The following is a 24,739-nucleotide window of genomic DNA, read 5'->3' as shown; positions in this document are numbered from 1 at the left end:
TCCGCGCTCGGAGCCGTGAGACCGCTGCCCTGTGGTGGCCGCCCGTGCAGCGGGAGCCGGGAGTTCCCGCTGTGATCGCCTGCCGGTGGGTTTCCTCCTTGGAGGCCGGCGGCTCTTTGTTAGGGCTGCACAAAAAGCTCGTAGGGATACATTTCTTCTCCTTTCCGTGCTCACGAACGGCGGGAGAAGCTGTCGTTACGCTTCCTAGGAACGATGTGAAAAACATACCGAGGGAGAGCTGTCGTGATAGATGTGCAGTACCAGGCAATGCGGTTTCCCAGCTGCAAACGAACCCGTGGGCTCACTGCTGGGACAGGAATGGCACTGAGCGTGCTGCTCCCACTCTGAGCTCCTGCACACTCGATGGCAGAAGCGTCTCTGCAAAGACTCTGTGTTGCTTTGTTTGTGTTACAGAGAGCCTCAGCAGTGAGCTGCAGGGCTTTGACAGACAGTACTGGCATGGGATTTGGGCTTCATCAATTTGGAACAAAGCCAAAGGAGAGCACCTCATTCCCTCACCTGTCCCAGGGTGGATTTTTTTCTGTGCCTCATCTGTGGTGCTTTTAGGGGCTTAAATGATTCAAATCACTGCATTGGGTGGTTTTGATAATGGTATTTGTGAGTTAATCTTTGTGGAACTTAAATGGAGGAATGTCCAATCTAAATTTAGATGCAGAGGGCTTTTCTAAGACTCCACGTGCACATTACATCGGCACTGTGCAGGAGGAGTCTCTTAATCTGAATTATTCCCCACATAGTTCCTCTGACTTCTACATTTAGGGTACCAGGTGCACCACGGACAGATTTTTTCCAACTTTGTACAGGAGTGATTTTTGCAGCTCTGTTTTTGTACACGTAATCTCACAGATGAAATGGAAAGCCCTTGGCTTTAATTCCAAATGTGTGACAGTCAGTTTGAGGAAGAAAAGGATGTTTGCCATAGTGAGGCTCCTGGTGGCTGGGAAACTGCACTTATCACCTGGTTGGGTTAAAATCCCAATTTGTAGCCATGTGTAAGGATCTCAGTTCAGTAAACATTTTGAAGTGCTTGTTTGGTAAACGTGTGTTCATGTCGATGTTTTAATGTTTCATTAATGTACTGTGAAGCTGTGTTAAATGGGAATTTAAGAACAGGGAGTGTTGGGAGGGTGCGCAGCATCTTTTTCTGGTGTGCAACCTGCAATTTAAGGGCCGAGTTTGCCGTGTGCAGCCTGCAGGTGTGTGCGTGGTGTCTGTGGGACTGCAGTAGGCTTTACTGGAAGCAGTGATGCTGGGCATTTGTGGGACTGAATCTCGGGACAAGGGAGTTTCAGTCTGTTCACCTTGCACCTGATGTTCATGAGCTGCATGCTGGCACCACATCCCACCTTACCCCTGTTTGCCTTCAGGAGTTGCAGAAGAGAGGATCCGTGGATGTGAGAGGCTCAGCTGCCTCAGGGTTTTGGACAGAGTAAAGCATGCTGAGTGCTTTGCCAGTGGGGTGTTGAGGGCATCCGGTACTCCAAAACTGAAGGCAGCTGTTGTTGCTTCAGTCAGATGGTTTCAGGGAGAGCTGCTTGATTTGCTCTGTGTTACCCACTAGCATGGCATTTGGGAGGTTGTTACATAAGCAGCTTCCTATTTGAGTAATTCATACGCACGCGCTGCTGAAACATAAAAATTCCTGGTGGAGACTGGTGTTCTGTTGTTGTTTTTGTGTGTGTTACATCATGGAGGGACTGGGTTTTGATGAGTCTGCATGTTTTAAGCCAGCATAAATCATTTTTCAATGCTCGTGTTAACAGCCACAAATTTAGCTAAAAGTTCAGTTGTCTCTTTAGGCAAGAATCTCACCTCAAGTTAGGATATGCCCTGATCAAGAGCCTGGTTGAATTGAAGTTTGATTTTGGTTTTTTTTTTGTTTAGCTCTCTGAGCATTAAAGATTCAATTATAACTCAGTCTGGTTCAGTGAAAGCTGCGTTCTGAAGGCTCTGAAAAGTAGTTGTGCTACGTGGCTGAAAAAGAGAGTGAATGAGTGAAGATCTGCATCAAGAGCACTTGAATAAAACATACTGTTTTGTTCCAAAAAATATTTCAATATGCAAGCTATGTAATGCAGAGCAGAGAGAGTGGGAGAAGAACACTTGATTGGATTCTTGTGCAAATGTAGCAAAGAAGTTTCAGCATCTTTTTCTTAGTAAGATATGACAGCTTTGTAAATGCCATTTAATTGCATTAATCCATGATTTGTTTGTAGAACAAACAGTCTTTGCAGTAATCCTTTCTTAATGCTTTGTAGCATTGTGTATTAAAAGCTGTGCTTTGATCATCGTTATGAATTTGGATCATGAGGCATCTCTCCGTATCTGTCAGCTTTTCTGCTGGTCTCTCCTAGCGCACAGCAACTGATTTGATTGCATTAATATGCACCCAGTGAAGTCTCCTCCTTTCTGTAGTTGCGTGCTCTGAGGCTTTCTTATTTCTTGAGAGCTGTGAAAAGGTCTCTTTAGACGAAGTCCTAAAATGCATCATCTCTATTCTTGTTTTGTTTGAATGGAGCATTTTGGTTGGAAGCGCGTACCTGTCGTTGTGTTAGGCCTTGTTCAGAGGGTGAGTTAACCAGTACTGTCTTTCAGTACTGCTCTTTACAAGCAGTACACAGGATAGTTTTACTATTTGCAGGCTTTCTTTTCCTCCTTCCATTGGGTTATGCTATTTTGATTGCGGTTATGCAGTTTTCAGTCATCCAGGAGTCCAAGCTCTAATCTTTCATCTGAACTGAGTTGTACAGGGAGTGGGCTTCAGCTAGCACTAAAACACCACTCAGAGATGAATGCTTACTGTAGGCACCTCTGATTTGAAACTGGGAACACTAGTCAGTGGCTTTCTTCCTCCTACTCTGGGTAAGGACTGCTACAAGCAGTCTTTGCTGTAGCACCGTGTCCTTTTTACTGTTCACAGTTCTGCAAGCACCTTTGCTGGCTGCTCTTTGCTGCACTGTTGCTTGCTGTGCATATTCAGTGGTCATGGCCTCACTGACATCTGCTTTCTTACAGGGAGTGGATCTCCAATGTCCTGCCATGGATGATGATAGCCAGGATGAACTGATAAATAAGAACGCCGCACTAGGCAAGGGCAGAAGGCAAAGTCTAGCACTCCTCAGTGAAACAGGTAAATGCAGCCTTTCTGTGCATGCACATTTCCAGTTCTAGGACTGAGAACCCCCTTTCTTAACCTTCAAAAAGAAGTGAAGGTACATTTGTGACCATTTGCTTCTTTTTTCCTGAGAAGTTTTGTTTTACTTTCTAAATACCCGTGTCTCAGACTGCTATCATGCTTCCTTTAAGTTGCTGAGATCTGCTTGCTTTGACACTGCTGAGAAGGTCACTGAGAAAATCTGGGTTTTCACTTTTTTATGTAACATCCCAAGCAGAGATTCTGGCGTGTCCTTCGGTGTTCTGCCCATCCACATATCAAATAGATGCTTCCCCTTTTTTCTTCTTAAGAAAGCAATGGTGGAAACAGTTGTGAGTCAGAAGGTGATACTGGAAGTGAGGAGGAAGAAGATGACACTGAGGAAGAGGGAGGTGAGGAGGACAAGGAGGAAAGTGAAGATGAAGAATTAGAAGGTAGGTCTGTTAATGTGCATAACAAATATTTTTTTTCAATAATTGGAGGAAGAGTGGGATGAAAGATTTTCTTCCGGAAAGTAAGTGAGATGTAAATCTGCAGATGTTGCTTGTTGGATATTGGCCAGTGCCTCCAGTAATAAAGGAATAAGAATAGATATTCTCCTATATCTAGGTGTGTAAAGTGTTTATATGTTTGAGAGCAACCCACTGGCCAAAATGATGTAATTACAATCAGTAGGAGTGACTAACAGTGAGGGGTTCCCAGAGTGAGTCAAAAAAGATTGAAGTTACAGCAATGGCTCTTACTATTTTTTCCACTTACAAAAAGTATGCTTGTTTCAGTTTGGCTTTGGAGCTTTAAAATGAATATTGTGATAGGGAATTTTGGGATAAATTATGATTGCTCTTAAGACTTGGCAGGAGGGAAGAAGGTGACTTAATTTTTCTTAAGTAACATCCCCCTTCACTTATTAAGTTTATTAATTTGACTGAAACCCTAGGGTGTGGGTGCATATGCTTCTGAAACTGCTTCACTCAAATTATTATTTGGACAAATAGAAACTGTTTTTCATTGCTTCTTGAAGCTAACATGAGTACAGTTTTCCAAGTTACTAATTGAACAGTCTAGTTCTGAAAAGTTGATGCTAGGTGCCAGGAAGCTTTATTAATTCATCTTTTAGAATAATCTCTCCTGTTTTCAATCAGGAAAAATTCATAGAAAACACAAGGACTGTATTTTTTGTTGTTGTTTTTAAGCTTTTTACATAACTTCTCATTCTTGAAAATGGCTACTTCCCAGGTTTTAGGGAAGACATGTCTGTATTTTGTACTAAACATGAAAACACCTCTCCGTAATGTCTGAGTGTCTAAAATGAGTTTCACTCAAATTCAAATTTATTTAAGCAGTCTCCAGCTAGATATCCTAACTCCTTTGATCGTTATTTGTTTGTGAAATCTTTACCTGTTCCACAGGTAAGTATAAATTGCTGCTACTTGTTCTCTGGAGTGTCTGTTAACCAGAAGAAAAGTTGGATGTGTGATAATTCTGCTTTTAACTTCCATGGTATCCTGAAGCATCCTCCTCTCTTGGTATTGTGTTCATCTCTTGTTTTTCTGCTGTCTGTCCTTCTAACATTTTGCAAGACTAGTCACATTTTAAAGCTTTTTTTTTTTCCTTCCAGAGTAATATATTCCTTTTTAGTGGTGGGATTTAGGGAGGGGAAGAAAAGAATAAAAAACAGCAGAAACCATTACCTTGAGCTGGAAAGGCTGTACTTTGTCCTTGACTTACTTGGAATTCTCTGGAGTAATATTCCCCACATGTGCCCTCTGCCCTTGCTGCCCCTTGCTGAAGCCCCACAGCATGTGAAAGCTGCTTTTTGTCTCTCACTTTTTAAGACTGTGAAGATGATGATGAAGAGGAAGAAGAGGAAGAAACTGAGGCTGCTGTGGGGGGAATGGCCAGTCCTCTCAAATTAAAGCCACACATGAATGGAGTGAACATCTCCTCTGATGAGGATGGTGAAAACTGCCCTATTTGCCTCAACACATTTAGGGATCAGGCTGTTGGGACTCCTGAGAACTGTTCCCACTACTTCTGCTTGGACTGCATAGTGGAGTGGTCAAAGGTGAGCTGTTTTGTACTTGATTTCCTGCATCTTTCTGATGTGTTCTGATCTCTCTGATAATATTTTTTGCTTCAGAGAGAACAGATCATGTAATGTTTATATTTGCTTTCTTGAGCTTTTTCCACTTGGTTACTGCTTTATTTGTTAGGATTCAGAGTTGTGAAGCATGGATCTGTTTCTTGCACCCATCCTGATATGGCAGCTTTCAGAGGACAGAACATACCATGAGCAAGTGCATTTCTAGGCATCTAAAATTCTTGATTTTAAGTCAAGACATCAGTAGAATTGGTTTTCTGTGTTTATAGTCATGTATAGCTCATTAAATTCTGTGCTGTGGTCTCAGGATCAGGGTTTGTTGCAACAGTGAACACTTGTACAAAGGAAAGACATAGAGGATGACTAAATGAGCAGTTTGCTATGAATTCAGTCTTTTCCAGTCAAAGTTACATGCCACCTATTGTAGTTTCAGTAATCAAAGTCCAATAATTTTAATAAGTCAGACTTAGCTAAATGGGCTTGCAAGTGATTTTGAGTTGCTCATTCTTCTGAAAAAAAAAAAATAGTGTCCTAAAATGTGAACTGTGTTTCAAAGCCATGTTTGGAAGAACTGTAATGTTCCTTTAGTAATTGAATGACTTCAGTTCTGTAAGAAAAGCTTTGCTGAAAGTTCATATTTTCTTTCTTACAACAGTTTGTTTGTAAACCAGATAAGTTAGATTTAGTGCTTAAAATGCTTACTACATCCATTTAATGCTTATTACATGAATAATTGAAAACTTGCTTTCTAGAAATTGATTCAAGATTTCTTTATTAATTGTATGGTGAAAAATGTTTGGATGTTTGTTTTTTTTCTGTCTAGAATGCAAACTCTTGTCCAGTGGATCGAATCCTCTTTAAGTACATCAACATTCGGGCACATTTTGGTGGTAAAGTCTTAAAAAAGGTAAGCTTTCTATTATGGTAAACAAAAAAAAAGGAGCATATTGCCACTTAATAGCTGTTCAAAGACTTACTTTTTCAGCATGTCGATCTGACACTTGGCAGCTGGATGAATTCTTTCCTATTTTGAGATTGCGTTTTAAGGAGCTGTTATAGGTTTGGTTTTTTTTCCTGTTTAATCACATTTCCACATTGTTATGTGTGGAAGCGTGGTATTGGCTTTGAAGGGGAAAAGAATTGTTTGGATAACTGCATTTTTTGTATAATGGATGTTTGACTCTAAGGTGTTCTGCATCATAAACCACTTTGCATAGGGAAGATGCCCAGCATAGTTCAAGTAGTGCTATAATACAGATAAGATCAATGTAGGTTAAACATGATTGATCTGTTCTTTATGTCTTCCTACCAGCTCTATTGTGTAGCAGTTGGCTTTGTAAGGGGAGAGAGGAGCCTGCAGTCAAGCTCTTAAAGGCACAGGTTGAGTCTGGTGATGGTCACTCACAAAAAAGAATACTGAGGAGGTGTCATTGCCTTATTATTAATCAATATCTGAAACATACTGGTATTTAGAGGACATCCTTGCTCTCATTTGTTTTCTCTTTGGATTCTTTTTTTCTTTGTTTGAGTACTTTTGATCTTGTTCAGGAGTTTTGACTTACTAAAATAGTTTTCTGTGATTGTCAGTGTCTGACAATAGACAGTTCAATAGATCTCTTCTAGTATTTGCTGTGTTCAATGATCTTAATTGAAGGTTCAAGTACGCAGCAGCCATTTTGGTTAATTCATTTGTAGATTTTGCTGGTGTTACTGCTAATGGGACAACAGATATTAAAAGTGGCATGTTCCGCATTTCATATGAATTTCTCTTTCATTTAGATTCCTGTTGAGAACACAAAAACTCAGGGTAGTGAAGGAGAGGATGATCCAACCTTTTGTGAAGTATGTGGCAGAAGTGACCGAGAGGATCGCCTGCTGCTGTGCGATGGCTGTGATGCAGGGTAAGATACACTGAAATGAATACAGCACCTGTGGCTGCAGAAAGTACTGCAGGGCTAGCCAGTGTCTGCTCTTTGGATTGTCCCTTGCTGCTCTCCTCAGCCTTGTCCTGTGGTCAGACTTACATCTGTATATTTATAGCAGAAACATCCTTCCCTGGTGATGTAGTTGTGGAGGAAGCGGGCTGTCCTGCATGGATGATGTAGGTGTGTTCTCCTGTTTTGATGTCTGCAGTTGTGTGATCTGATCTGCTGTCAAGTGATTGAAGATATTTGTGTTCATCCGTGCAGTGCATGGGTGTATGAGGGAATGAACACCTACATCATTTATGCCTCCTTAAGGGAGTACCTGACTTGTTCCTGTTGACTAGGCTTTAGTGCTGTGTGTAAGAGTCAAGATAGACAGTTTTCATTACATTTTGAGGTCCTTTCTTTGCAGCCGCAGCTATTAAATTATTATGTTCTTCTTGCTGTGTCTACCTGACAGAGGTTTGAATGTGATTTTGAGTCTGTGATCTTCTGCTAGTTTAAAATTGCCACACTGCTTGAATCAGTCTTGCAGCATTGTCAGTTTGATGTCAGAAGTCAGCGATTGAACAAAATGAGATACTTGTTTGAATGCATAGGTAAAATAAGCTCTTAAAAATCTTTTTTGCTGAACTTACTAGATAGCCTGTGGGAGGTAAATGAACAGCTGTATTCTCTCTGTGGGTTTTTTTGTGTTGCTACAAGATGTGATTAGAGCATCAAGTGAATGCTCCTTCCCTTTTCTTTGTCCTGTGGCAATTGCAGTGTGTTATCAGACAGTGAGTTTTGGCATAGGAGGTAAAGCAGAGAACTTTACTCTTTATACTTTGAGATTTGGCATCATGCTAGAGCAGAAAGTAATATGATGTTTTCCTGTTCTAGAAATAATGCTTAGAAATGCTGCTAATTGAAGCTGAAGCTCTTACTTGAAGCCTATGGTCTCGCAGTGTTCCTTGGCTAAGGATCTTGGTCTCAGCACTTAGTTTTCATGGGAAGCATTTCATTTATTGGGAAGTCTTTTCATCAGCGTAATTTGAACATGAGTTGCTTCAGATCTTCTGTGCTATTGATGTGTGTTGCTTTGTGTGTTTTTTACTGCCTGAAAACAGAATTGAACAAATTAAGCAATCAAAGTTGGGTAATGTTAAGAGGCTTTCCTGGACACCTTCCCTTTAAGTGGTTGACAAGACTAGTTGCTCAGCGTGTTTGGTAGAGAATAGTTCAAAATGCCTGAGGGAGCATCCCACTCTCTTATTTCCCTTTGAGGTTTGTTGAGGATGAGCACAGTCCTCTGTAAGACAGCATTTCAGAGTCCAGTGGTTAGCCTCCATTCTGCAAGTGGCAGTGTGGAGCCATGCAACTGAGCAACTATTTCATGTGATTACAGAGGAATTCTTATCACTAGTTGTTTCCTTAATCAGCCAAGATGTATGTGGAATTGAATGCATTTATTCAACCTAAGGTATTGCACTTGACTTGTGGCTAGTCATGCAAAGTAAAATGTTCAAGAAAATACTGGTTCTCAGGAAATTGATGCTGTTTCCAGATTGTCTTGTCACTGATTCAGTGACTTCTTTCCTTTCTCTTCACCATGTCCAGTTTGGGCTTTGATTGCACATTTGTTGCAGCCTGTGTTCAAATGGCAAGTAATATTCTGTGTGGTGAGGGAAAGACTCTTCTGAATGTTTTTGAGCCTTAAGTGCTCAGACAACAGTCTGGAGTTAAAGACCATCAGACAACTAGCAGGTAACGTTGTTTCTCTGGAGATAGGATAGGAGCAGATATGTGGACCACAGTATCAAGCTTGGGAAATTGTTTCTGCACTTAGGATTATTGCCTTATTTAGGATGTGGATAGACATTAAAAAGCTCTTGTCTTTTGGTAACAGCGCGTTGATTGATTGATTTGTTTGTTTATTTTCTTTTTCAAGGTACCATATGGAATGCCTTAATCCACCTCTGAGTGAAGTCCCTGTAGATGAGTGGTTCTGTCCAGCCTGTGTTCCCATGGATGTCAGTGCTTCTGCAGGTAAGGATTTTAGCATTGTTCATTAAAAGTAAATGTTTTCCTCCTGATTTAAATGCTGTGAGACATGTGGCCTTTTGAAGTCATGTTTAACTCTTGGGTTGATGTACTTGAAAATAATTATTAGGCATTCTGTCCTTGAAACTCTTGATTGAATCACAGAATGGCCTGGGTTGAAAAGGTCCACAATGATCATCTGGTTTCAACCCCCTGCTATGTGCAGGGTCGCCAACCACCAGACCAGGCTGCCCAGAGCCACATCCAGCCTGGCCTTGAATGCTTCCAGGGATTGAGAAGGAGTTCTGGTAATAACTGTAGATCAAAATCTTAAGAAACTCCACGTACTGTATATTATAAACAGTCTTCAACCTTCCTGAGGCTAGCCCTGGGCTTCGGTATAATTGTGCTGTATTAAACACCCTGACCTGAGATTACTAAAGTAGCAGTGCTTTCTGTCACCTAGAAAATCTTGTTTCTCTATAACAACCTGCAGCAGTGTTGGTGTTGTCTGTGTTCATTTCTCTTTGAGAAGATCACATCCATGTTTGAAGGCAATTGATTTAGGAAAGGGAACGCAAACATTTTTTTTGTCCAAAGTTCTGGAAATGCTTTCACCTGTAGGAAGAAAAGTGACCTGGACATCTTTTCTTTCAAGATACAGATCATGTGAGTGAAGAAGAAGTTGCTGCACTCATGGCTGATGTTACTCCTACCACTAGCAGGCTACGTCCTCATGTCCGAACGCGAGCTATAGCCAGGACTCGGCAGAGTGAGCGAGTTAGGGCAACAGTGAATAGAAACCGAATAACAACTGCACAACAAATTCAGGTACTTAGAAATATTTGCTCCTGAGCTTCTGAAAAGATTTTGTAGAAGAGCTGAAATAAGTCCCCACATTAAGTAGCTAATCTGTCTGAGTGTTGACTGTCCGTAGCAAAATAGTCAGGAGCTGTGGAGTGTTGGGAGTGGGTGGTCTTTCTGTTTATTTGTTTCAGATTTGTCATCAAAATCATTATAATAGGAGGAGAGAAATTTTGCATCAAAATCCAAATTATCTAAATTGGAGCTCTAAACAGAGTCTGAAGTAGGTGCCTTAGGTTTTTATCATATCCATCCCATCGCTGTAGCTGAAAGGAGAGGAGGGTTAGGGACATTCTAGGGATATGGTTGGCATGAGTATGGCCAGCGTAATGTAGCTATTCAGAAAAACCTGCTCATAACCTCTTTCCAACCAAAGAAAAGAACTGATACTTCAGAATGCATACACTTCAAATGCTTTTGAGTGTGGTTGACCGTTAGTCTAGAGAAGAAGAATTTGAAAGTTTGAAGGAACAGCCCTTGCTTATCACAAGGAAGCAGTGCTCTGAAGATGGACTCACACCTACCATTTCAGTGAGTTTTCTGAAGAGGGAAATTGAAATGCTGCTGCTAGTGGTACTGCCTCTGGGCACATTTACCTGAGTATTAAAGAATGAGGACTTTAAGATGGGGGACCCATACTGCATTGACTTTCAGTATTTGCTCATCATGCTTTGTTTGATGAACCAAAGGTCTGTTCAGTGGACTTGTGTGGCTGTACACTCTTTACAGAGTCAGTGTTAGGATAGAAAAGACCTGTAGTGATGAAGGAGTCGGAAGGGCAAGGTCAGGTTCTCCTTCATGTGGTAATCAATCGGTGAGAAAAATGACATAAGTGCTTTACTGGCACTTTAGTTTTTCATATTTCTCATTTGAATCTCAAATTGCATTTGTAACCAACTTGCTGCTGATCTTAAGCTGCCTGTATCATGTATCTTCTAATCTCACACACAGCATGTGCCGAGGTACCTCATGTCCTCTCTTCTGGATGAAACAATTGAGGCAGTTGTAGCAGGCCTAAACACAGCCATCTACCAACGTCCTCTTACCCTGCGAGCTCCTGCTAGACAGAAGAGAAAAACAGGTAAGAGCATCAGGAGGCTTCTATGGCTTCCATCTGCAAGAATAAAATTTGAGGGGAAAAGAGCTCGAATCATACCAAATACTTTAGAGCAGCTGTATGCTGTCACACCTGTGCACATAAACACATGACTTTTTATTTAAAAGCATCATTTAAAATCTAATGATTTCACTTCTGATTTATGCAGTGGCAGCACACTGTAGATCACTTTGAGCTGCTTTGTATACTATGAGAATATGAGGAGGAGAGTATAGGGAACAATGCAGCACGAGCACTTAGCCAGATACTTGGTTGTCTTGTGTCCCATTAGGTAGGAGGAGGAAAGCAGCAGGCAAGAAAAGAACTCAGACAAAATCTTCTGCTGGGAAGAAAACGTCAGGGACACAGCTGAAAAGACGCAAGCGTTTGATGAAGAAGAGAAGAGGAAAAAAGATAAGAGTAAGATCACATGTGAGTTTCTGCCAGTATCAGAATCCACTGACTTTCTGCTACTTAATTTATAAAAGCATTATAACATGGTGTTAAATGTAAAAATACCATCTTGTAGTGGATAGATTTTTCTTTTTTTTCTGATGGAAATATCTGTAGAATGTGTACTTCAGAAAAATGATTTGACCTAGAAATGAATTACAACTTCTAAGCAGGCCTGCTGGATTTGCTGACAAGTCCTGGTACCTGAACTGTAGGGATCACACCGAAGGATGTCCCACAGGCTTTGTGTTGTGCTCTTGCCATAAAGCAAGTAAAGTTGCCATAAAGTTTCATCAATATTTATGCAAGCTCAGTTAAATTTTCACCACCTGTTCTCTTTAACAAGCTATGGATGCTTGTGTCTATGTTGTTGCAAATCCAATTAATCATATATAAGGGCACTCAAAATCCCTTTCATTTGTGGTTGGTGTCCTGATAGGAACTACACTGAATACTCTGACAACTTGACTTTTGTCCTCAGCTATCTTAGTGGGAATTTACATCCTATCTACAGAGCTGACGATTTTCAGTGACAGTCTTGTAGAAATTTAACCTGTCTGGTCACTGAAGTTAATATGTACAGTCTATGTATGAAGTGAAATCTAGGCCATGATTAGAAGTTCCATAAACTTTTTGAAAGCAAATAGATGTATATGGTTTCTACTGACAGTAGTAACCTGGTCATTGTACTTTGGCTAAGTGAACAATTTGTACCTGCCTTGAACATACAAATAACCTGTCTTTGCATCTGTGCAGGTAAAAAACGAGGTTACTGCTCGCTCCCGCATTGCAAGAACACTTGGTCTTAGCAAACCTGTGCGTGGGGCCTCAATTCCTTCCATGTACAAACCAACGGAGCCCTCACTTGGTCTGATGAGAGCAGATATTGGTGCAGCTTCTCTGTCTGTGTTTGGAGACCCATATGAATTGGATCCTTATGAAGGGTAAGATGTCATGAGTGTCTGAGACTATAATCCAAAGATAATTTTACAAGTCTTGAGTTGTTTGTACATATGCATGGATGTATTTGTATCATCATCAACATTTGAAACCTGGGATATTTTGAGACTTTAACAGTTTGAGTGTTGGGTTATATTTTGGAAAAGAGCTTGTGACTTTGTGCAAAGAGTGTAAATGTCACATCTGAAAATAGCTTTGGATACACAGTTTACAATAATGTAATGCTGTACTTGTTCTTTCTTCCTTCCTTGGCCAAGTTGCTGAGCTCTTAAAGAATCAGCCTTCTTAAAACAGGTTTGCTGAAATGGTAAGCCTCGTGAAAATCTTTCATAAGATCTTCAGATTCCAGCTTTGAGTAATGTCATAGGAGTCAGGTGCTAATAATTCTTTATTTATTCGAAGATAGCAGCATTTTTGTTATACAGTGAACAGTAAATTCATGTGGAATTAGGTGGCTGCTTCTTTCCTGTTCCTTTCTCCAGATGCTTTAAATTCTGGAGAAATCTTAGTATACCATAATTTGTATCAGTCTTAAGCTCTGGATTTTGGAGGTTATTGAATTTCCTACTGAGCAAACCTTTTTGACAATCTTCTGGAAAGAAACTACACATCTAATACTTTAAAATTAAAAACCTACATTTGAATCTTTCTTTTGTTATGCAGTTCTGCTTAGCAACTGAAAATAGATATATGGCACAGGTCTTTATGGATCATGATAAAATAGCTAATACTCTCTAGGCATATATGTTCTAATGGTGTTATCCAATTCATCCATTTGGCAGTAATTTGGGGGTTTGTATATGTTCAATCTACCCACAGTAATGAAGAGGTTCCAGCAAATCCAGATTCACCACTGAGTGCCAAAAGGAGAGTTCTCTCCCAGTCAGCATTGAGGTCTCACCGTCCTGTAGCTAGACCTGTTTCTGTGGGACTTCCCAGGTAAAATTCCATCAAGTGTTTCTTTTGTTTTGTTCTTTTTAATTGTGCAGTGACCCTGTCATCAAGTGATCATTCTGATCTAACATTTTTCTTACTATGGTATTTTGAAAATGCCTACACATGCACACATGGGTAAATAAATAACCACAGCATTTTACACAAAAATTACTCTTTATATGTTGAAGGCCCCACATGTATTTTTGTATAATAGCACTTACGGCTCTTAACTTTCCCACTGAAATTTCAAATTGATATTTTCATCCTGGTCTCTCTCTTACTTTGAAGTTTAGATGTAAAACAATTGCTCCCTTATTTAAGAGGGCAGAGGAAATTAGTTGCACGTCCAAAGGAGAGAATAGGAGAGAATGAGGGATGTACTTGCATCACCATTTCCTATGCTGTTTGTTGGAACTCAGAAAACTGGAAGAACCTGTTTGAACCTGCAACTTAACAGGTTCTATTAAATTGTTCTGCTCTGCTTTGCTGTCTGACTGGTGTTTTATTTCCTGTACGTGCGTACGTGCGTGCACACATGTGCATGAGTCTCCCACTACTAGTCCCAGTGGGGTTTCAAGACTGGGGCACGGAATGCAGTGCAGAAGGGTAGGGCAAAAGGAGCAAAAGCATGACAAGAAGAAAAGGCTTGAGGAGAACGGCTGGAACACGTTATCAACTGAGTCACAGAAAACTGCAAATCTGGGGGAGTTGAAGATTAGGAGAAAAGGAAGCTCGTCCTAAATGGTTAAATGTTATAAGAGGTTTACATGGCTGTCTTCTAATGCATCTGACTTGAGGCAAAGATTTGTTGTTTGGGATTAAGATTGCATATTTCTATGATAGCTTGAAGTACATCTGTCCCATCTGTGTTCTGCAGAAAGCCTTCCAGGAAGCTTTGCATGTCCTCTGAGATAGTTTAAGTAGCACATTGTTCAGAAGGTAAAAATATTTAGCTGAAATCCAATTTTTCCAAAGGTTTGATTTGCCTGAACTATAGTGAGTTTCTTTTTTGCTTTTTTCTTTTTTTATCTTAAATAATAAACAAACAGCAGCCAAACATACAAGCAAACCAGTATAAACACTCAAACCTTTTAAGTCCTTGAAGACAGGCTTGAGTAAAATAAAATGAATCCAATAAAAATTAGTAAAATCGTGTTTCAAATCCAGAGGAGTTACAATTAAAACTATATTCATAAGACCATGTATGTAGTGCACAAAGAGTAGTGTTATCCCATGTGTGGGAGCAGTGCTGGTTTTCAGTGCAATTCTTTGCTATGCTCCTAGCTACCCTACCACTAGGCATCTATGTATATTTTAACAGCTGATGAGAGATCCTGTTTTGGTGGGAAGAGAGACAGCTGGGATGGAAGTGCTGAATAGTGGCTTATGCTTCACAAATACATCTTAAATGCTCTAAAAGTTAAATCATGATGCAAAACGTAAAAAGCATCATTCTTAAATAAGATTAGAAGTATTTGCTTACCAGAGGTCTGTGTTATGATTACATGCTTCCTATCTGGTGATATTCCTGTGGGGATACTCCTCTTTGTCATAGAGATGGGAGCTGAATTACTCTAGTGAAGCCAAAGCTATAAGTGAACTTCTCTGGCTGACCTCTGTTTATGCCCTTGATTTTGGTTTCTTTTTAATGTAATGTGTGTGTGTATAGAACAAGTGCTGTAAGAGTAAAGGAAATGTAACCCCTCTGAAACATGCAGAAGCAGTGTACCTGCCTTGAGTCCTGATCAAGAAGCAGAAGCTGCTCCTGTGCCTGATCTGTTGGGTAGTATCCTGTCTGGACAGAGCATCCTCATGATGAGTAGTTCTGATGTGGTTATCAACAGAGATGGTTCTCTGACAGCAAAGAAAGCAGGTAAGGGTTTGGCACTTGATATTGGAATTAGCCTGTTTGTTTTATCCCTGTCTGCCCTGATCTTATTTCAAAAGTACATGCTGTGTAGTCTTATGCTGTGTAATAAAAAGTAGAGAATTGGGTAGAGCAGAGCAGTCTTAGTACCCTGATCTTCTGTCGTTCGTGATGCATTGCTGCCATGCCTGCAAACTATCCTTCAGTTTAAAGAGCACGATGAGGGCATTGGCAAGAAGTTTATTTTCAGAAGTATAGAATATATGCTCTGCAGCTGTGTTTTTCATTGGCATGCTATTCTTTAGAAATACTATACAAATTGAATCTGAGAGCATTATTCTTAAAATTACTACTGATAATGTCCTCTGCTACAGTCATTTTTATCAATCAGCAATTACAGGATGATAAACACAGACCTAGTTACATCTGCAGAGCAGAATAATTTGTTTCCTAAATATTAGCTGTTACCTCAAGGATGCTATTGTCTGACATTAAATCTTGATCATCTGACCTAATCAGACTGCCTTTTTCCTCTATGATATGTCTACAAGCTAAAGTGGAATTTAGAATAATTAGCTCCATATTTATTTTCATGTCGGGGAAAAATTGTGAAATGTGCCCTGAAAAACTTAATTGTTTGCTTGTATGCCATAGCTCCACTTCACAGAAAATCAGTAAAAGACTCAGGAGTGGATGACAGTTCAGGACATAACCCCCAGCTGAGTATGGTGCGCTCAGGGACCATGACAGACAGCTCCATTTCTGGACCTTCCATTTCTTCGGGGCTGAATACTCGCTCTAGACCCACCTCATCAAGCTTATTTTCATCACCTTCACCGAACAGGACTGAGCCTGCAGCAAACCTAGCACAGACTACATCAGAAAAAGCAACTGTAAAATCAGAGTATTCAGTGACACCCAAGGTTGTTCAGACTACTCACAGCGTAGCTAGTCTGAGCAGGCATGGCTCCAAGTCAGATGAAATGCCCAGATTTAATGGAAACTCTAAAAACTTTGCACGTACCGATTCATCTTCAAAGCCCCTGTGCTGTAACTTGAATTCTGGTTCAAAAGCTGTAACTGTGAGGCAACCATTGAAACCACCTCCCAGAAGAATTGACATATTTGAGCTTCCCAGGATACCAAAGATTAAAAAGGAAACCAGCAGCAAGCAGGTGGATTCAGAACCCACAGGAAGCCAAAGCTGTGACATTCCCAGCTCCTGTATAACCCAGCTGACTGGCAAAGAGAGCACTAATCAGCTGGGAAAGGGTAGCAAGATGGAAAGTCAGAAGTCAAATGCCAGGGAAACTCAGCAACAAACACGTACAAGCGGGGTATCTTTTTCTACCAATGCAGGCATGTATAGCAGTTCTTCACTACTGGGCACTTCAAGAAGCAAAAGCTCAAGTTCTTTTGAGAGTTTTAAAATTAATATTCCTGGGAACACAGGACATTCCAGCAGACTGTCTAACCCAGGATTCTGTAACACCTTCCGCCCTGTGGATGACAAGGTGCAGCAGAAAGAGAGTCCTTCAGCTCTTTTCTCAGTTAAGAAGAAGCAAGTCAAAAGTGAAATATATGATCCCTTTGAGCCAACAGGGTCAGACTCAAGTTCAGCAAGCAGCAGTCCAGAAAGGCTTGGCTCAGGGATCCCGCTAACAAATATTACCAGGACGATTTCCATTGAAAATCCAAAAGTTCAAACATTTCAAACTGTTCGTCGTTTTACCCCTTACACGGTAGAAAACATCTTTGGATCTGGGGCTGAATCTGATGTACCATCTAGTAATACAGAATCTCATGAGGATGTGCCAGTAGAAAGTAGAATTGTAGAACAGATTTCTGATACAGAGGAACGAGACAATATGGAGGAGGAAGACTTTGTGAGCAGTCCTTGCACTTCATCTGTTGTTAAGCAAGTTTCAAATGCAGAGCACTTAAAGGAGGAGGGTAGAGAGGGCCCCGATGTGTTCTTCAAAGCTGAAGAATTAGTTAGACCTAATATTAATGTGAAACTAGAACCAGATAGTTCATCAAAGAGTGATGGGCAGCAGAAAGTCCAGAAGACAGAGCAAACAGAGCGGCGATCACGTTCCAGATCCTGTTCAAACTCCAGTTCCCGAGGCAGGAAGAAGGCTAAAAGGAAAAAGGCACTTGTCAAAGAGCGGAAGAGATCTCGATCAGGGTCTAGGGGCAGAGCACACTCAAGGGACCGAAGCTCCAGATCTACGTCTTGGTCAGGTGGAGAAGAGAGCAGTAAAATACATACACTGAAATCCAAGAGCAGGAGGTCTTCTACTGACCGTTCCAGCAGTCACGAACGATCTAAAAAAAAGAAGATGAAGGATAAAACTAAGGATAAAAAGGCAAAATCTTCTTGGTCTAGGGAGAGAAGGAAATCTAGGTCACGTTCGGGTAGTCCTGGAAGTAATTCTGAGTTTTATGAAAATAGGAAAAAGAAAAGACGGTCCCGATCAAGGTCAAGACGGAGGGGTCGTTCCCGATCAAATAGTATTGAGAGGACAAAGAGGCGGAAACACAGGAGAGACAAAAGCTACGAGAGGTATGATAAAGATAGTAGCTTGAGGTCAAGAGACAGAAAGAGATCAAGATCCAGGTCTCGGGAGAAGAGGAAGTGGAGGTCTCGGTCTCGGTCTGCATCTCGATCGCAAGAGCACAAAAGCAGCAAATCAAAAGAAAAAAGACCACGATCGAGATCACGTTCTAAAGAAAGAAAACGTAAATCGAAGGAAACCTCGCTTCCTCCTCCACCAGAAAAAGAGCAAAGGCCTCCAGCTGAAAATGTACCCAGCTGTCCAGAGCAATCCCATTCCTTCAAACAGGAGCCAAAGGATGAGCTGGTACTAGAACCGCTTTCCGTAACCATCCAACCAAATGTCAGACTTGAAGAAATGCAGACTGAGACCCCAGTTCAGCAGAGAGAGGCCCAAGAAACTGCAAAGGCAGAAGCCACCTGTGAGGTGGTGGCAAGTGAAACTGCATTCCCTGTGCCAGAGATCACAAATGTTTGTGTTCCTATTGGTAATGTGGATTCTTTTGCTGAAACAGAATTAATGAATACGAGTGATCCAGGACTGCTTGGTAGCTGTAGCAATACAAACCTTGAGATTACAGTTAAAATAGAAAATACTGCATTATGTCCACCTCTGATGGAACCACCTCCAAAGAAGGAGGTTACAGTGCATGCTCAGACCGAGGCTGTACCAGTTCAAAGCTCCTCTCAAACAGCAGATTGTGTGAGAGAAGTTAAAGATGAGTGCCTTGTGTCCAATGAGAAGGCCAGTAATTTCAGTCAGCCTGAACTGGAGGTGGTATCTCAGGGTCCTGTGTTGAAATCTAAAGCACCTGTGAAGAGAGTTACCTGGAATCTTCAAGAAGAAGAAAGTGGTGTGTTGTCTGCTGGAAGAGCTCCAAGTAAGTCTCTTCGAGAAAGCCAACAGCAGTTGAAGCAGGCTGTGTAAGGCTTAGGATGGGGGTGCCTGTTGTCTGAACTGGGATGACTCTATGGTTCTCAATCCTGAAAGCCTTGTATTTTATACTTGTTCAAATAACAAAGTGAATCATGTTAATGAACTGGAGAGGACATGCTGTTGCTTCCAGAGCTCATCTAGCCAGTGGCAACTAGGTTGGCTTTGAAGCACATATTGCAACCTGATCTCTGAACTGACAGTCTGCATTCTATGCTTTTTATAGTTAACTGGAATGATTTTCCTTCAGAATTTAAGACTTTTCAAAACAGAGTAGTGCTGCACATCTCTAGCTTGCTCCTGTGAGCTGCGATAAGCCAAAGCTGCTAAGAACAGTCTGACTTGGCTGCCTGTACTAAGTGTATTGACAAAGCTGTGTGGTTCTCGTGGAAACCCACTAAAAAGCAATTGCACAAGTGGATGATAAGTCCTCTATTATCAGAAGCTTTAAAATGTTAATGATTGCTAAACAAAGTCCTTTATAGACAGACTTGTTGTTAGATCCTTCATTGGTTTTGGTGGCGTTCTGGGATGTTTTTTGTTTAACGTACAATTGCTTTGAATCTTTGACCCATGAGGTTTATTTTGTTCTCTTTTTATTTTTTATTTTCCCCATCTCTTGGGAACCCAGGGATGCCGTTTTACAAACTTCAGCGAGCAAAAGAAGGGGCCTGGAAAGCAGAGGACTTGAACCAAACATTAAATCAGGTGCAGTTAAATGAGCCTCCTCCAACCAATTATATGATTCCTGAGCCTATGTTTCCTGATCTAGATTCCTCTCAGGTTGGTTCCTATTCTGACAGCCAAGTGTCATGGAAGGCATCCCACCTCATCTGTGCCCTCGTTGTGCAACACCCTCCACTCATGGCAGAGTTGGCCTTCCTCTGTGCATAGTGCATTTCATAAAGCCCATACTCCTCAGCAATCCTCTAATCGCTTTGTCTTTTAGGTGCCTCTTACAGTTGAAGAAGCAAGTTTTCCTTTCATTCCGCACTATATGTGCAACTTGTGTTTTCAGCACTTACTTAATCAACGGTTATCTTGTTTGAGAAGCTGTCAGCATCTCACTGATCGTAATCAGGCTGTAGAATTGGCCTGTTGGCATTAGTCTGTGCCATCAGTCTTTGCCTCTACACTCTCCATCAGTGACACGCTGACTGGGGCTCTTGCTAGTTCCTGGTGCACAGAGGGGTGGACTGTAGCTTTCCTGATTTAAACTAATATTTTCCTGCCTATTTCAGTGGATAAAAGGTACTCTGAAAATCCTCATCTGATGCTCCCTCTTGTGAGTACCTGCATTAATGAAATTGTGTCTGGTTCACAGGTGTACTGTCAAAATATACCTTTGACACCACCTCTGCCCTCAAGCCTTCCCCCATACGCTCCTGTCAGCCAGCCCACGGTTCAGTTCATCATGCAGGGCAGTCTCCCTGCACTGGGCTGTGTGGCAGGCCAAAGCCTGACTCCGGAGCCAGGCAGCCTGGCTACTGCATCTGAACCAGGAATTCAAGCTGCTTCGGTTGGAAATGAAGAAGAAAAAATCAAAGCACCAAAACCTGAAGTGGATAAAACAAAGAATGAGGAAGTGAGTGAATGCTATTAAGTGGCAGATGCATAACTAGAATTGCACGTGCAACCTGCAGTCCAGTTAATTGAAGCATTAGTCATTATTTAGAAATTAGAAGTAGTACACAAATGAGCTGTTGATTTGAACTTAGTTCATAACTATTATAAAACCTTGATTTTAAAATATCTCATACATTCTCACGGTGCTGAAACTTTCTTGCATGAATGTTTGGAAGTCCTTCTCAGAAAACCAGAATGTCCAGGCTTCTCCAAACGCCTGTTTATTTGTTTTTTTTCCCTTCTCTCCCTCAGTTTTGAAGTAAGCATCAATATGGAGAGGTAGGACTGTATCCTGCTGCTAATCAGCACTAAAACTGCAGAGATAGTAAAATACTCTGGAGATTTTGCAAGTGCTAGTCCTTTGCTGCCAAGTTTTGGATTTGCTGTACAATCTGCTCTAAGCTCTCAGTAGATGTTAACATAAAAACAGTTACTTTGCCGGATGTTTTATTTTCTACTATAAAGTTAAACTGGTGAAATGATGTCCCCCACTGAACCTTCATTTCTGAGCAGCAGTTTTTAGGAATTTGATCTTACAGAGTAAGTTTTGATGCCATCTCTTCTCCTTAATTTGTAAGCAACTTCGTAATTTTTAGAGCGCTTGCAGAGATATCTGAGGCTCTCTTTGTGTGGCTGTGACTTGCTGCTTTTAGATTCTGTCACTATTTTGATAGACAGATGTTTACTTTAGAGCTGCTGGAAGTGAAGAAGGAGATGAAGATTAGTAAGTGGATGCTACGTTCGCTTGTTAAAAACACATTTTCTAAGACAGAATAGTGTTACAAAGCAAGGATTCCTCATAGCACGAAGTGTGCTTTGTTTCAAGATTGTTAAAGCAGATCTTTTGAGACTGATTCTTACGTGGTTTTTTGAAAGGTGAAATGAGTATTTTCATTATTCATGCACTTCTGAGAAAAATAGATGCAGAAAGTGCTTGCATGCTAACGCATGGTAACAAACTTTTCTTTGCTGTGCAGTACATGAAGAAGCTTCACATGCAGGAAAGGGCTGTAGAAGAAGTGAAACTTGCTATCAAACCCTTTTACCAGAAGAGGGAGATTACAAAGGAGGAGTACAAAAACATTCTTCGAAAAGCTGTGCAGAAGGTAAGGTGACAGCAGAGAGGAGGAGCTGTGCAGTTAATGAAACGGATGACTGGACATCAATTGCACTTGCAAGCTTCAGTGATTGTACTTACTTAATGTGTGTGATTAAAATAGCAGATCTTTGGACTCTGACATGGTCTCCACGGTCCTGTGGTAACACATTAGTTGCTTTAAGCAAGACTGAGCAGTGCTATTGAGAGTTATCAGACTGTTCCTTTTATAAGTTGTTTTCAGTGGCATGGATCAGGTGGCTTCAGCTGCCTCGGCTGAAATGTTACATGGCACATATTTTGAGTGGAAAAGGTTAAATCTCCTCCATTAAAAACTTCATCCAAATTTGTCAAGCTGCTTCTCCTAAAGTTAAGAAATAGTAGTTTGTTGATTCCTTGGGCATCTGTGATGTCCCTGAACTTTAGAGGAGAGCTTAGCTATTTGGCTGACTTTGACTTTTGCCTCAAAACTTAGTGCTGAGCAGATCGTGGTTTAGAAAAAAAAAAAAAAGTACCTTATCACTAGAAAAATGCTTGTTGTCTTGTGAAAGCAATTAATGTTGAGGTAGTTAAATGATACCTTGGAGAACTGTTTTCTCTCTGCCCTGCCTTCCTGATATTGCTGGAAAATTCTGTCATAAATCAAAATTCCTGTGATAGTGACGGCAGTTCTGCAGCTTCTCCTGCATGACGTGTATGGGACACAGATCCAATTTGCAGAAAAACTGAGCAAAACCAAAGTTGCTGACAAAGTCACTGAATGCTCCTCTGAACAATAGTTAAGTTTTTAGTTCTTCAGGAGAAAGGGAGCAGATGCTACGTGCCTTAGAATAGATCCTCAAAACTGACACATTCTTTCAGTCTGAGCATTCCTCCCTCTAATTTATGACACTCCACCCCCTTTCCCCCTCCAAAAAAAAAAGGGAAATTAACACTTATTTACTCTGTATTGTGTGGAATTTGCTGGACAATGGCAGTGCAGTTTGGTGTGTTAAATAGAGACCACAGGAGAGCCCTGCAATAGAAACGATTAATTCTACCTGTGGAGACACTTCTGCGTTCAGTTAGTGCTCAGTTGATAAATGCTGGGGCAATTTCTGGAGTGCTTAAAGTAAAACATTGCCAGTGAGCACTGCTCCAACTACTGCAGTGGCTGAAGTGTGAAAGCACGACAGCGTTCAGCTAGCTCTTGGGGCTGATATTACTTGTGTAGAAGAGGCAAGGTGGGGTTACAGGGCAGCTCTGATTTTGAGAACATCTTACCTAGTCTTTGACCGAGCATAACGACTGTGCTGGTGTTCTAATATAGTTCTTGTGGGTGCAGTCATACATGTTTCTGTGGAAGTCATTAGCTTAGGCTGTTGTGCCAGGTTGTTCTGACCCTTGGATAAATCTACTCAGTAAGTTTAGTGTAATGGAGCAGAGGCTGAACTCTTTCAGACCATGAATTGTAGCAGTTATCATGGATAGGAGTTTGATATGACGTGCTCAAGTGCATTTAGACCAAGGTATGTTGTACATTTTACAAATAACTATAGAGGATAGACCTGCTCTGATGTTGACTGAGAACTTTATTATCCTTGTAGAGTTGTCTGCTTTACATGCCCTGGTATGAGGCCCTGGAGCCTTTGCAGGAGTTGGTTCTTCTGGGAAGCTTAGGGTTTCCCGATCACTTGTTGTCTTCCTGAACTGTTGTGATGCCTTTCACTGGCTGAATGCCTTTTCTAATCCCTTGTAGATCTGCCACAGCAAAAGTGGAGAGATCAACCCTGTGAAGGTAGCTAACCTGGTGAAGGCATATGTGGAAAAATACAAACATATGAGGAAGCATAAGAAGTCCGATGTTGAAGATACTCGTGAAGTGGAAAACTGAGAGCAAGCTTGCAGCCAATGTGACTTGATTTGAACTTATTTTGGCTGAGAACATTGTTCCAGAAGGAAAAACAGATCTGCAGTAACATCTCATCAGAAACCAATTGCAGAGAAGCAAGTTTATAATAGGATTTATCTGCTGAACCTGCTTTTGAATTGTTTCCATATGGGAATGAGCTTGGAGTTTTGTTGTTTTTCTTTTTTTTTTATATTACCTATAGATGTAGAACTCAATAACAATCAAATGCCTCAGACCAGCAGAGTAATTCCAGGAGAAACAAAGAAGAGATTTGTGTTTAGGACTCCCGGATTGCTACAGTTTTCAGGGTTACTTTGATCACATTTTTTGGGCTGTGCACCTGTCTTGCTAAAAGTTTGAAACTGGACACCACTTTTCATATACAGTATATTGAGAGTTATATACTGTTTCCCTTGTGTTTATTTATCGAAATATGGATTGTCTTTAGGAATTTCTGATTTAATACTTGAAATGTGGTATTTTTAGCCTGCTTGATGGTGAGCGAAGCTTTACTCGCTCTGTCGTCTGGGGATTACAGAAATGAGCTAACCTTTATAAATTGACTTCAGAAACACTGCTCGAGATGTGGTGTTTATTTTCATTCTGTTGAAAGTATCTCGTTAGTGAAAAGTTTAATTTTGGGGAGGGAGATTATGTTGCACTTCTGTAAATAATGCACTGATGGCTGGTTTTATGTCTGCCTTTCAGGAAAAAATGAAACAAAAAGCAAACGTTGTGAATTTTCAGTAACAAGCTCGAGGAACAAGAGTGAACTGATGTACAAAGCAGAAATGTGACAGAATTTATAAAGCTATTTTGAATGGTTTTAGTCCTATAGCAGGTGTCATTTGTTTGCCTCTTTCTCTGGCCATTCTGTATAAACATGCACACGTAAGGAATACTCTGCTTCTAGAGGATTGGAGTTGGATAAGTGATTGTTCCTCCTAGGAAGGAGGAGGAGGACTGCTTTTCTTCTCAAGAAGCAGGGGGTCTTGCATGTGTAATGACTTCATCTTGCTTTCTTCAAAAGCACCGTTCAGTTGTACTGCAGAGCAACCAATGTTTAAGTGATCCTTTGAAATACTTAGAAATACATTCGGCACCTTTTGAATCTGACAAAAACACCTTTCTGCTTTTGCCTGTGTTAGGAAGAGGGAAAGCATTAAACAAGGAAGCTGAAGAGAAGAATTGCCTGTTTCTTTCAAAGGGAACTGAATATAGCTGGTCTGTTGGAAC

General features: G+C 40.9%; 1 protein-coding gene across 1 annotated transcript in view; it reads left to right on the top strand.

The window, feature by feature from the left end:
- PHRF1 (PHD and ring finger domains 1) overlaps positions 1 to 24,340 on the top strand; it is a 27,143-nt gene extending 2,803 nt beyond the window's left edge. The window contains exons 2-18 of the mRNA XM_010711151.3: positions 3,037 to 3,151; positions 3,487 to 3,609; positions 5,011 to 5,240; positions 6,100 to 6,183; positions 7,056 to 7,177; positions 9,132 to 9,229; positions 9,882 to 10,054; positions 11,039 to 11,168; positions 11,476 to 11,615; positions 12,393 to 12,580; positions 13,416 to 13,535; positions 15,251 to 15,405; positions 16,054 to 18,837; positions 19,522 to 19,598; positions 20,215 to 20,475; positions 21,494 to 21,622; positions 23,351 to 24,340. Coding sequence (XP_010709453.2) covers positions 3,037 to 3,151; positions 3,487 to 3,609; positions 5,011 to 5,240; positions 6,100 to 6,183; positions 7,056 to 7,177; positions 9,132 to 9,229; positions 9,882 to 10,054; positions 11,039 to 11,168; positions 11,476 to 11,615; positions 12,393 to 12,580; positions 13,416 to 13,535; positions 15,251 to 15,405; positions 16,054 to 18,837; positions 19,522 to 19,598; positions 20,215 to 20,475; positions 21,494 to 21,622; positions 23,351 to 23,485 — 5,064 coding nt within the window. The 3' untranslated portion in view covers positions 23,486 to 24,340. The remainder of the gene's footprint in view (positions 1 to 3,036; positions 3,152 to 3,486; positions 3,610 to 5,010; positions 5,241 to 6,099; positions 6,184 to 7,055; positions 7,178 to 9,131; positions 9,230 to 9,881; positions 10,055 to 11,038; positions 11,169 to 11,475; positions 11,616 to 12,392; positions 12,581 to 13,415; positions 13,536 to 15,250; positions 15,406 to 16,053; positions 18,838 to 19,521; positions 19,599 to 20,214; positions 20,476 to 21,493; positions 21,623 to 23,350) is intronic.
- The last annotated feature ends 399 nt before the right edge of the window (positions 24,341 to 24,739 follow it).

Source organism: Meleagris gallopavo, chromosome 5 (assembly GCF_000146605.3).
Source record: "Meleagris gallopavo isolate NT-WF06-2002-E0010 breed Aviagen turkey brand Nicholas breeding stock chromosome 5, Turkey_5.1, whole genome shotgun sequence".
In the NCBI taxonomy this organism is placed as follows: domain Eukaryota; kingdom Metazoa; phylum Chordata; class Aves; order Galliformes; family Phasianidae; genus Meleagris; species Meleagris gallopavo.
This window is presented reverse-complemented; position numbering and strand designations above follow the sequence as displayed.